We start from the raw sequence: 13611 nt of genomic DNA, 5'->3' as shown, positions 1-13611 counted from the left end.
CGTTGTCTAGAAAGGGGTGAGCCCCACTGTGGCTCTTCAGAAGTCAACAACCTCAGCTAGCATGATCAACAGAGAGGAATATCCAGAGCTCTTGTTTACTAGAAAATGTTATCCTTGGTTTTTGAGGTTGCGCCTTAAACTGTTCTTTCAATTTAGCTTTCTATCTAAGAGAGCAAAAAGCTTTAATAAACCTAAAAGTTAATACAGGTAGTCCTTGACTTACAACCATTTATTCAGTGACAGTTCAAAGATACAGTGGCGCTGAAAAAAGTGACTTATGACCAGTTCTCACATTTACAACTGTTGCAGCTCTCCACAGTCACACAAACAAAATTCGGGCACTTGGCAACCAGCATGCATATTTACAAGGGTTGCAGTGTCTTAGGATCCTGGGATTGTCATTTGCAACTTCCTAGGGAGCTTCTGACAAGCAAAGTCAGTGATTCCCTTAAGAACCGTGGCAAAAAGGGTCGTAAAATGGGGCACGACTCACTTAACAACTGTCTTGTTAGTAATAGAAATTTGGGGCCCCTCTGTTGTCATAGGTCAAGGACTACCTGCAGTTAATGTATATTTGTTTAGCTATATGTGAGCCCTAACAATTCTAAAACATTATTATAGAATTTAAAAAATGGGTTTTCAATAGATTATGTGTTCACAAAAAGTCTACTAAACAATATATAGACTGTTATGATCCATATAGTTATTAACCGTTGTAAAAAAAAAGTACCAAGGGTGCAGACATGGTCCCACAAGCACAATCTTTGGCAACCTTGCTGTGCTGCATAGATGTTACTCAATTTTTCCATGAAAACATATCTCTTGGGAAGAATGTAATTCAGAAGCAGAGAGCCTGGGCTTCTGATTCCAGTCTCTTACATCAGGAGTCTGCAACCTTGACAACTTTAAGCTATGCTGGCTGAGGAATTCTGGGAGCTAAAGTCCACAAGCCTTAAAGTTGTCAAGGTTGCAGACCCCTGTCTTACATGACCAGTTAAGCCTCAAACCCGGAAGAGTTAAAATAATTAATGCTTAAAATAGTTAAAGGTTTCTTACCTTGCTGCTACTTCTATATGTAGATTTGGATTATTTTTACAGAAAAGCAAGTTACAAATATTGGGGCTAAATCGGTAAACCAAACCTATTTACATCTATTTATTAAACAAATTTATATACAGTAGCTGCCCAATTCACACACAGTGACTTTGGGCAGTGTGCACAACATTTAAAATTCTCAATTTAACCCCACCCCGTGGCAAAAATAGAATCAAACAAGCTACTTGATTGCCTCCAAATGATAGAACTATGTCTTCAAGGCCTTGTAGAAAAGAAACACGGTGGGGACCAATCCTATTTCTGGGGAAATAATGTTCCAAAGGGAGGAAGCCACCACAGAGAAGGCCCTTTTCCTAGGTCCCACCAGATGGACTTCCTTAATAGTTGGAACCCATAACACGCCCTGCCTTTCTGCTCTGGTGGGTTGGTTAGTTGTAAGACTGGGTAGATGGCAAAGATATATCTTATTTCCAAATCTTTATGAACTTTATGTTGAGAAATCTACCAATTTATAACACTGTTTCCACTTCCACTGTGAACCCCGGAAAACAAGTCATTTTTGCTAATGGCTTTTGCCAAAGGTCTTCATTCTCTTATCCCATTCCTCAAGATTTTAATGGGGCAGCATCTTCCTTCATCTGATTTACACACTACTTCTTCTTCCAGAGGAGGGAAGAATGAACCGGAACCAGAACAACCGATCCCTCGGAAGGTAGCAATCCGAAGGATTCAGTCAGTCAGTGAGCTGGACCCTGACGTGTTGGATAGCATGCACTCGTTGGGCTGTTTCCGTGATAAGAACAAGCTAAAGCAAGAGCTGCAGAACGAAGGGTGAGGACCTGTTACCTTAAATTTTGCTCCTTGTGCTGAGGAGATGCATTGTTCTAAGTCCTTTTTGTGGCATTTTAAAAAGGTGATTTGAACTCTTATTGGAGGAACTCTGCTTCTGTAGAGAAGCTGGGATAATCATCTCACCATTGTAGTTCCCATGATTGAAAAAACTTGCAGAGTGCAATTCAGATGGATGTGTTATAAGTTGTCTGAAGGTGTTGGATGAGGGAGGAAATAGAATTGAGGTTTGGTTTGTGATAGAAATATGGATAGAAGCCGGGAAAGATGGGAGAAGAGGCTAGTTAGGAAACATGTACAAATGTTGCAATGACTGGTATCTTTTCTATAGTCAGGCGATAAACCCATTTTTATTCTAAGCATACGCCCTCATTTTTCCAATCTCCATTTCAGAGAAAATCAGGAGAAAATGATTTATTACCTTCTACTTGACCGCAAAGAGAGATATCCCAGCTGTGAGGACGAGGACCTGCCTCCACGCAATGATGTTGGTGAGATTTTGGGGAAACCTTTCTCCAAGCATTTCATCAGGACCAGAAAAAGAGTGGAGCAGTGGTGGTGATGACTGCTGATCACTCAAGACAGTGTTTCTCAACCCTGGCCACTTCAAGACAGGTGGACTTCAACTTCCAGAATTCCCCAGCCAGCATGGCTGACTGAGGAACTCTGGGAGTTGAAGTCCACCTGTCTTCAAGTGGCCAAGGTTGAGAAACACTGAAAGGGATGGCAAGCATTTCTAAGGTTCTTCTTCCCTCAATATTTCATCCGACTGATATGGAGGAAACAAGAAATATGAGACCAGCAAGTAAATACACGTCAACATACCTCTGGTTAAAGCTCTGCTGTTTGTAGACGTCTTCTGCCCCTATAAAGGTAATCTTTGACTTACAACCATTTGTTTAGTGACTGTTCAAAGCTACAGTAGCACTGAAAAAAGTGACTTACAACCCTGTCTGTCAGACTGGCCCCCAACTTGCTCCCTAGGAAAGAATGACCCTTGACTACATAGGTGCTAAAGGTACTTTTACTAGACATGTTGAGTGCAGTGTGAGTGAGGCGAGCTCTGAAGAAAAACGTCTTGAAAATCATATATTGAAAGCAATCCCCAATGTCCAAAACCCTCCCCCCTGGGAGAGCAGTTCAATCAGGTCTTGTTCCAATGTTTTGGGAATGTGGTGCCTCCAGGAGCCACAGCACATTCCTTTCCCAGGGCTGGTGTTCTTGAAGGCAGGAAAGATGACTTGGTTTAGCACCTTTGGTTCCTGTCAGTGTCCATACTCCCCTATTTCCCACAAGATTCTTTCACACCTCCAGCACTCTTCCCCTCCCACGTGCCCCCCTCCCCTCTGGTTATGGCAGTCGCTAAGGAGCTTCAAAGAAGATGAAGATAGGCAGCTGACACGGTCCTTGCACTTAAAATTGTTGCAGCATCCCCAGAGTCATGTGATCAAAATTCAGACACTTGACCAACCTGCATGTGTTTACAACAGTGGCCCTGTGCTGGGGTCATGTGATTACCATTTGTGAAAATGGATCCAGTTAGCATGTTTGAAATGGGTAGATTTAATTTGGATTTTTGAATCAATTAGGAGAAGCTGCCCCTGCACCCGTGCAACACCATCTAGATTGATTCACAGGCACAGATAAAACCACCATGAACTCAGTCTCCAAATTCAACATTTCCAGACTCCTAGTATCTCATCCTCATTCCCAAATTCTCTTCTCTTGCTCTTTCAAAACAATGGTAGTGCATCCATGGCTGGATAAATGGGTGGGCCATTTGGAGCTAGTTCCCTCTCCTGTGGCACACTTGGGGAAGTGTGTGAGCGTGAACCAAACAGGCAGCCAAATTACAGGTAGTCCTTGACTTACGACCACAATGGAGCCCAGAATTTATGTTGCTAAGTGAAAAGTTTGTTAAGTGAGTTTTGCCCAATTTTATGATTTTCCTTACCACATTTGTTCAGTGAATCCCTGCAGTGGTTAAGTTAGTAACATGGTTGTTAAGTGACTCTGGCTTCCCCGTTGACTTTGCTTGTCAGAAGGTCACAAAAGATAATTGTATGACTCCAGGACGCCACAACCGACATAAAATATGAACCAGTTGTCAAGCAACCAAATGTAAATCATGTGACCATGGGGATGCTGCAGCGGACATAAGTGTGAAAAATGGTGATAAATAGATATGCATACAAGCAACAGAGTCATAAATCATAAGATACAATCATAAAATATAAGATACAACCAACAAAGTGATAGTCATAAGATGCCAATAGAAGCAGGTAATAGGAAAGATGAGAAGGATAATAGTAATACAGTCCTACTACATGGTTAGATACCCTTAGGCATGAGACAGTGCTGTGGGAGTTAGGTGTTCAGCAGAGTGATGGCATGGGGGGAAAAAACTCTTTGTGTCTAGTTGTTTTGGCATGCAACGCCCTACAGTGGCATACTGAGGGGAGAAGTTGAAATAGTTTTTGTCCAGGATGTGGTGGATGGGCATTAGGTTCAAAGGATTTATTATTCTGAGTGTGGAATGTCTCCTACATAAACACCAGCCTCCAAAGTTCACCCGGAAGGGAAGGCCTTATTGCATCCATCTCCTTTCTATGTTTCAGACCCTCCTCGGAAGCGCGTTGACTCCCCTATGCTGAACCGACATGGCAAACGCCGACCTGAGCGGAAGTCCATGGAAGTCTTGAGCGTCACAGATGGTGGTTCTCCAGTCCCAGCCCGACGGGCCATAGAGATGGCACAACATAGTCAGAGGTGAGCTTGTGTCCAACTAAGTATGTGCGTGAAAGAGGGGAAAATATCTTCAAATCTGGCATTTGGAGATTCTGTTGTCTTTCCAGTGTGCTTCCTGGCCACTGAAAATGGAACTTGCAAACATTTTAAGGGTTGGCTAATCTCTAAAGCTGTTCTAGGAATGATAATGTACCTTTAAGGTAAAGAGTTCCCAAAATCAAAGTCAGTGCTTGATAACCTCAGGGACATATCCATGTAGCATTTTTGGCAACAGTATGGAAACCCACCACCACCACTGTCATCTTCTGGGATTTTTCTTCAGCTTTTCAGATTAGCTTGCAGCTTTAGGATTTTCTGGTGTCTTCCATCTAAGTACCAATCACGTTCGATTCTATTTAGCTTTGGGGGAACCTGCCAGATATTGCCATCACTTCCTGGTTTTATTTATGTTGCTTCCATGGCAACAATATGGAAGTATGAGGTCTTTGGTGCTGTCTGGTAGTTTGCTTGATGATGTCACTTAGTGAAGTCATAAAACATCTGCAAACAACAATCAACCTCAGAGAGCACTTAAGATTCCACAGTTCAGCCCTGAGCTATATATAAATCTCTTCTATTGGAATATGGAAAGTAGTCCTCGACTTACGACCACAATTGAGCGCCCCCATTTCTGTTGCAAAGGGTGATCACATGATCCTGGGGCACTGCAACCGTCATAAATATGAGTCAGTTGCCAAGCGTCTGAATTTTGATCCCGTGACCATGGGGATGCTGCAAAGTATGAAAAATGGTCATGTCGCTTTTTCAATGCCGTTGTAACTTTGGTCGTTAAATGAACGGTCGTAAGTCGAGGACTATCTGTAGTTTGTCACCGCTTTCTTTCACTACTTTTTCTGATTCCTCGTCTAGTCTAAATCACTGGCATATTTTGATAGTTTCTTACTGTGCAGATTTTGATTGCTTGATAATGTCCCATCAAATCATTTTTTATTCTTAGTAACCACATAGACAGATTTTTCTCCAGGACAGTCTGTCCCAACCTTCAAGTCTTCCATTGGGGCTTCCATCACCATTGTTACTGAGTCCATCCACCTTCCTGCTGGTTGTCTTTTCTCTTTTCTTCCATCTTTCCTAGCATCAGTGACTTCTTCAGAGAGCTAGGTCTTGGCATAATGTATCCAAAATGCAGACCTACTCTATATAAAATGAAACGTGTGTTGTGTGTTGTGTGTTAAGTATATATATTGTGTAGCAAGAACAGCAATGATCACTAGTAGCGAACAGCGAAGAATTTCAGGATATATATTCTGAAATTCTTTGCTGTTCTTTGCTGGTAATGTCCAAAGATTCTTATGCTTATTCATTTCTTTAGGGTATCTTTGATTGGGGAGGCTGAAAACTTTTCATAATGCTATTTTAGACCAAAGTTTCACACGTATCCCATATTCTTCTCTGTTTCACCACCTTCTTCCTTCCAAGACAGCACTAATCCTCATATATGTCTTTACCCTCCACCCCCACAGGTCTCGATCTGTAAGTGGTGCCTCCACTGGCTTATCTTCTAGTCCCCTCAGTAGTCCCAGGGTGAGTATATGGCCTAGGCAAGAAATGGTATGTTGGTAAAAGGGATGGGTGGGTACAGCAAACAATTGCGGCAAAAGTTGACAAAGACAATGGTGGATAAATTAAATATTAGGCTTCGGGAGGGAGTGGAAATTGGGGGAAATGATCCTTAGACTCAGCAGTCTTGTTGACATCCCATCCTGCACTTGGTTCCAATTGCTGAAGTGCTGAGGACATTGTATTAGTTTTCCTGGCAGATGTGATGTGTACTGTACAGTGCATGAACGATAGCCAGAAAATGCATCTGGAACAACTCACTTCCCACCCCATTTCCATAACTACATTTCCATGCTAGGGAAAAGCAACACCTGTTGACTTGCATTGGGGGAAGAGCTTTCAAAAGCACCTAGCATCCCTCTGTGGGAAAGGGGGAAGGTACAGAATAGGGAAGGAAGGGTGAGGTATATGTAGATCTTGGATGAGGAAAGTCAGAGATATATGTTTAAGCAGGGGGTAGGATTAAAGGGCAGGCCATTGCTCAAGGGTTTGGATTTATTTATTCATTTAAACAATCTGTACATTGCTGATTTGCCAGTGGATAAGTTTATAATTAGTCTGGTTGACAAGAGGCAAGAAAAGAAATTATAGCAATCTTTCTGGTGTTGAACTACACCAGAATGGGATTTTGGGAGTTATAGTTCCATATACCTGGAAAGGATTAAGCTGGGGAAAGGAGACTCAAATCTGAGCAACCAAGGACATCTGCAGGATGTAGTCAAAAACATGGTGGTGACCACAATGGTGTGATCAGAGCTTCAGCAATTTTTTTAACGTGCATTGCACATAAAAGCAGGTAGAGCTTCGACTGTACCATCTTGACTATTTTTAACCATAGCCTGCAGATGCTTTGTAAATAACCAGCTGGCCCCCAAATGCTTGTTTTTGGCTTGTTAGTAATAGTTGCAGTGTTGGGAAACCCAGATGAAGACTATCATGTAAAGGAAAAGGGAATTCACTTTTTCTCCATATCACCGTTCTTTCCTGCCCATAATTTATTCATTTATTCGTCAAATGTCTAAGGCCATCCAACTCCATAAAAGCTCTGGTGGTGTACAATAATAAAAGGAATGTTGGAATGATATTAAAAAAACCAAGAACAATACATGTCTGGAAACAACAACAAAACTCAACACCTGAGTACAAAACTTTCCCAGAAAAGGCCCACCACACATCCAACCCCTGGCCTGGAGGAAGCAGCAGGTTTTTAAAGTTTGCTTAGATGAGATTGAGGTAGTGGCTTTAGGGCTCTCTGGGAAGGCCCTGCTTCCTGGGTCCTGTCAGACAGCACTGTTTCCAGTGGTTCTCAACCTTCCTAATGCCGCGACCCACACGTACCCACACGCGACCCACATGCACCCACACACACGCAAGGACGCGGAAAAGGAAATAACTCCAACCAAGGAAACGGGCAGAAAGTCCTGGCGTTTCTATGAAGCAGCAGCAGCAGCAGCAAATCAGGGCTTCCCGGTTCCTGGCTCCGAGCAGCCCCGGCGCAAAGAGGCCTTTCCTCTTAGGCAGCCCTTTGAAAAAATCACTTTCTTTCTGTCTTCCCCCTCCCTGTCTAAGGCCATCCAACTCCATAAAAGCTCTGGTGGTCATTTCCGGTTCCGGATAGCGGCGCTCGCAGCTGCGCAAGGAGACTGTTCTCTTCGCCAGCTGATTCTCCGCTGCCGGTAGACCCTTAATCGGGTCGAAAAGCCACCTTGGAGGGGTGGCTACTGGTGAGGAGGTCCTCGTCGTCCTTGGGAGAGCGGCAGCTTCTTCCAAGGACCGAGATTGCTCCTTTGGGCCGACGGTGGAAAGAACAGCCGGTAAAATGGCCGTTCACCTAGCTGCTGAAACCAGAAGTCAGAAGAACATCTAAGTACAGGAACCACCGTGGTGGAGCCGGGTGAGACTTTTTACCTTCCCTCTCTTGGTTTTCTTTTTTTTTTTTTTTTGTGCCTGTAAAAAGCACTTTTGAAATTATTTCCCTGCTCTGAGAAGGCGGCGTTGGTGAGTGTGGGAAAAAGAAGCTTATGGATTGAATTAACTTAAAGTGACTTTTTTTTAATCTCTATTTTTATTCTTTTTTTTCACTTTGGGGTCTTGGAAAACCTTTTATTGAATCTGCTATTGGACTTGAATTCTTTTTTTTCTCTGTGTTTCCTGATCTTGTTTATGAGATTCCTGGTCTATGGGAGAAGATTTTACATTGTACTGAGGACACCTTGTGGAAAAAGTTAAAATTGCAACTTTCCCTTTTTTCTGAGCACTCAGATTGACCTTGACTTTCAGATTACCACAAAAGGAAAAATACAAAGAAAATTAACAGTGGGGGTGGACAATGATTAAATGTTTTCTGAACATAGCCTCTACTAAATGATACAGACTGTTTCTAATTATTGTTGAAATGGAGTAACCCTTGGTTCAACTTGACTATAAACTTATACTGGAAAAACTTTACAAAGCTACTGATGAAATACGTTTGCAAATAAAAGAATTTACTATGGAAATAAAAAACAGAAAGTCTGCTTTGAATCAACAAATTGACTCCCAGACCTTATCTGAGCACTCTAGAGACCAAAAAACAACAGAAGCGGGACTAACTAAAGGTAAAGAAGATTTCATCCTATTTCATATGCATGCGGATGAGATCTCTGAGGAATCAAAAAGGATTGCAGGTAATCCACTTACAATCTTAAAACCAATAGAAATGGACAGACAAATACAACGAGCTGAGAACTATGGTAGCCTGGATAAACAACTATCATCTACAAAGTTGGACATAACTGAGCCGGCTATTCAACAGTTTCAAATGTGGAGATTTGACTTTTCAAAACAACAAGGGACTACTTACTTACAAAGGAGCTAGGTGTCTAAAACAGAAAAGAGGATGTTTCTGTTTGATTCAAAGGATTCTACAAGGCATAAAGAGTGACTTGTTCATTGATATAGAGGCCTTGTTATGGAAACCGGTTTGGCAAAAAAGGAAAGCCAGAATAAGATTTAAGAATGGGACTTAAGGTTTTAGGTAATGGGTTCAAAAGGCTTATTAGATATGGATTGATTTATGGCTTAAAACAGTTAAATAAGAGGTTAGATTGAATAAAAAACTAATTAAGGTTTGAACTTAATAATAACTTGTTTTGTCTATGTATTAATATGTTTTGGATACAGTAATTTTGGGAGGACGTTAAAGAAATTTGATATAGATATTGAGGGACTGATTGTTAGATTATAAAGAATAATAGAAATAGAAAGGCATTTTTTCTCTTTTCTTTTCTTTTCTTTTGTCTCTGTTTCTTTTTCTTTTCTTTTTTTTCCTTTCTGATTTGAATTAATAGTTTCTTTTCTTATTAGAATTGATAGTCATTTGTAATGGAAGAGGAATAAGAAAAAGGAAGAAATGATATTAATAAATGCTTAGTGAATATGTTAAGGAAAAAGGTTATGGGGAGACCCCCGAAGTGTTAACTAGGTATTTAGATTAGAAATATGGAACATAGTAAGTGAAATAGGTAAACTCAATACAGGATTCAGATTTGTAGATTTATTTAGATGAAAGATTATTGAGGATTGCTATGATTGATTTAGTTGTATTGTACTATATCAATTTGAATATAATATGTCATTAGAGGGAAAAGAGAGGAGGTTTTTAATGACTTAATTTGAACATTATGAATATGACTTTGTTTTGTAGACAATTGATTGCCCTTCCACCACGTTGTTTCTTAAGCACCTGTTTGTAAAATGAAAAAAACAATAAAACTTGTTTAAAAAAAAAAGCTCTGGTGGTGTACAATAATAAAAGGAATGTTGGAATGATATAAAAAAACCCAAGAACAATACATGTCCGGAAACAACAACAAAACTCAACACCTGAGTACAAAACTTTCCCAGAAAAGGCGCACCACACATCCAACCCCTGGCCTGGAGGAAGCAGCAGGTTTTTAAAGTTTGCTTAGATGAGATTGAGGTAGTGGCTTTAGGGCTCTCTGGGAAGGCCCTGCTTCCTGGGTCCTGTCAGACAGCACTGTTTAAACAATGAGACCTGAAGCATTGGCAGAAACTACAGGAGGCAGATGGTCCTTTTTAACTAAAGGTTGCCGTCAGATAGCAGAATCAGCAGAATCAGCAGAAAAGTCATTTGTAAACTGCTAGAAATCAAGCTGGTAAATGTCATGAACATTGCCAAAATATAAATTAGGGGTTGTTGGTCATAGAGCAGTCCAAGATTCCATGTACCAAGGAAATCAAATAGCAGAATGTTACTAGGGGAAAGCATGATGATTTATACCATTGAGTCAATCTGCTTCTCCCAGAAATACGTCTTGCTTAATGTTGATTAATGTTGTTGCTCTTCTGCTCCACTGGAAACATATTAGAAAAAGTTCAGAATCTTTCCTCTTTTTCCCCCATGCCCTGCACTGGATTCTGAATCTCTGTCTGACTCTCCATGTGTCTTTGCTGTTGTAGATTTAGAGGCGTTTCAGATTATTTCTCTTTTGAGTCAGGCACTTTCCAGACAGAGCTGGAATCTCTCTTCTTACTGATAGTTGTTCCTGAGATTGTTACACATCCTGAACCTCTTCATTGTCACCAGATTGTTTTCACTCAGACAGATTTGTGATTTATCCTGATCCAGATCAGCCCTGTTGGTACTGGTGTACAAATGGCAGTGTTCCTCCTGTTTTAACTGGGATAAGGATAACATTGGAATGGTGGATTACTTCTGCATATGTACAAATATCTGTTATTTAGCAACCAAACCCATGCGTATAGATAGTCCTTGCCTTATAACCACAGTTGGGACCAAAATTTCTGTTGCTAAGTAAGGTGGTTGTTACATGAGTTGCACCCAATTTTATGACCTTCCATTATTGTTAAGTGAATCCTAGCAGCTGTTAAGTGAATCATGCAGTCATTAAGTGAATCCAGCTTCCTCCATTGACTTTGCTTGTCAGAAGCCAGCTGGGAAGGATACAAATTGTGATCATATAAAGTCGGGATGCTGCAACCGTTGTAAATACATGCCGGTTGCCAGTTTTGATCACATGACCTTGGGGATGTTCAGGGACTGGTTGAAGGTCACTTTTTTAGTGCCATTGGAACTTTGTACAGTCACTAAACAAATGGCTATAAGTCGAGGGCTACCTGTACAATGGTCAACCATGCTTTTGTGTAATCTCTTGTAGCACCCAAAGTGTTAGTTTTATTACTAGCTAGAATTCAGCAATGAACCATGATTACCTGTGCAGTAGAAAAGCACAGCCTTTTTAAAGCAGATAATTATGCCATAAAATGTCAAGTACCCATCCTGCACTTAAACATTAGAGGTGCATTTTTATTACCAGCATAATGTATCTCTGGCAGTTGAGATCCCAGCAAATTTCTGCATGCCACATAATAAAACCACACAGAAAAGACTGAATAGAGAAACTCCTAAGGGTGGTAGTGTTTCTTTATACGGTAACAGTTTGAGTTTTCAGATTTATCTGGGGAAAAGTTTAGAGTTGACAGTAGCCGTTCCGTAGGAAAAATGGCCAATTGGGAGAGGTTTCAGAAAGTTAGTCTTGTTGAAAGGCAAACTCAGTTTGGGAAACAAGTGATATAGAAAAAATTAAGTGGCAAAGTCTGGACCTGCTTCAGGGGACAATTATATATAGTTTTGTGGTGGAATCATGGATGTTGTCTTTGCCACAGCATGACTGACTGGATGAAGACATATAGACAAGACAGGATAGGTGAACTTGAAGCAAGTTGATTCCTTAAAAAATGAGTAATATGTCCAAGCGACAGTAGGGGAAACTCAAAATCTGGGCCATGTTGTGAAACTCTAATATCTATGAGATTGTCACCTGCCATTACTCACTCCCATCTCACGGCTCTCACCTTTCTCCCCTCCCATTTCTCCCCACACCCAGAGCCCCATCTTCAGCTTCTCTCTCCCATCACCTCCCCCTGCCCCTGTGAAGACTCAGACGCTTCCTGCCAAGGGCAGCCCAGCAAGGGACGGGGCCCTCCAGAGTCGATGCTCCACCCCCTTCCCTCTGCCTCCCAACTCTCCACCCCTTCACCCACCCTCCTCTCCCCATTGCTTTTTCCCCTCTACTAAACCCCCACCCAAATCTGTGCTGCAGGTCACTCCCCACCCCTCCCCTCGGGGAAGCCCCCTCCCTACTCCGCTCGGCACTCCTGTGCACACGCCTAAAGAGAGCCCCAGCGGCACTCCCTGCGGGACGCCCCCCAGCAGTCCTGGTGTGGCCGGCGTGGCATGGAAAACTCGCTTGAACTCTATCAAGAACAGCTTCCTTGGTTCCCCACGCTTCCATCGTCGGAAACTGCAAGGTGAGTGAGTATATTATACTTTCCCTGAGATGATAGGTGTGTCATGAATGTTTAATTATATTCACCATATAATTACGGTAAATGTTAATTATAATTAACCATAACTTCTCAACTTGCATAAGACAAGCCAAAACAGCACATTCTATCTGGGGAAGTGCTGGAGGATAAAGAGAAAGAGCTGCGTTGGAACTGAGTATGACTGTAGACCAGTGTTTCTCAACTTTGAGCATTTTAAGATGTGTGGACTTCATGCTGGCTGGGGAACTCTGGGAGTTGAAGCCCACACAACTTAAAGCACCCAAAGTTGAGAAGCATTGCTGTGTAGATAGTGAAGAAGAAAGCCAGAAGTGCAGTCAAGAGCACAGAAGTAGAGTTTGAATGAGGACTAAAACATATAAGGAACGGTTGCTGGAATTGGGTATGTCTAGTTTAATGAAGAGAAGGACGAGGGGGGACATGATAGCAGTGTTCCAGTATCTCAGGGGCTGCCACAAAGAAGAGGGAGTCAAGCTATTCTCCAAAGCACTGGAAGGCAGGACAAGAAGCAACCGGATGGAAACTAATCAAGGAGAGAAGCAGCCTAGAACTAAGGAGAAATTTCCTGACAGTTAGAACAATTAACCAGTGGAACATCCTGCCTCCAGAAGCGGTGAATGTTCCAACACTGGAAGTTTTTAAGAAGAGACTGGACAGCCATTTGAAATGGTATAGGGTTTCCTGCCTGAGCAAGGGGTTGGACTAGATGACCTCCAAGGTCCCTTCCAACATTATTATTATTATTATTATTTATTTATTTATTTATTTATTTTATTTATTATTCGAATTTATATCCCGCCCTTCTCCTTGCGGACTCAGGGCGGCTGACAATCGATTAAAAAACACCAATAACAATTACAAAATTAAAATTAATTAAAAAGAAATATTTAAATATTGTCTGATTAAAATATAATTAAAACCCCTCTAAAATTGCCCTAGGCCAGTCCCGCTTGTTGGAATAGCCATGTC

General features: G+C 41.6%; 1 protein-coding gene across 1 annotated transcript in view; it reads left to right on the top strand.

Annotated features, from left to right (window-relative positions):
• LOC107299224 (serine/threonine-protein kinase BRSK2-like) overlaps positions 1-13611 on the top strand; it is a 35489-nt gene that overhangs the window by 16199 nt on the left and 5679 nt on the right. Inside the window, exons 6-10 of the mRNA XM_029286717.1 lie at positions 1723-1887; positions 2299-2396; positions 4524-4674; positions 6177-6237; positions 12399-12606. Coding sequence (XP_029142550.1) covers positions 1723-1887; positions 2299-2396; positions 4524-4674; positions 6177-6237; positions 12399-12606 — 683 coding nt within the window. The remainder of the gene's footprint in view (positions 1-1722; positions 1888-2298; positions 2397-4523; positions 4675-6176; positions 6238-12398; positions 12607-13611) is intronic.

The sequence above is a fragment of the Protobothrops mucrosquamatus genome, unplaced genomic scaffold, assembly GCF_001527695.2.
Source record: "Protobothrops mucrosquamatus isolate PMUCROS unplaced genomic scaffold, P.Mucros_1.0 scaffold4694, whole genome shotgun sequence".
Taxonomy (NCBI): domain Eukaryota; kingdom Metazoa; phylum Chordata; class Lepidosauria; order Squamata; family Viperidae; genus Protobothrops; species Protobothrops mucrosquamatus.
Note: the sequence above shows the minus strand (reverse complement) of the source record. Positions and strands in the feature narration are given on the sequence as shown.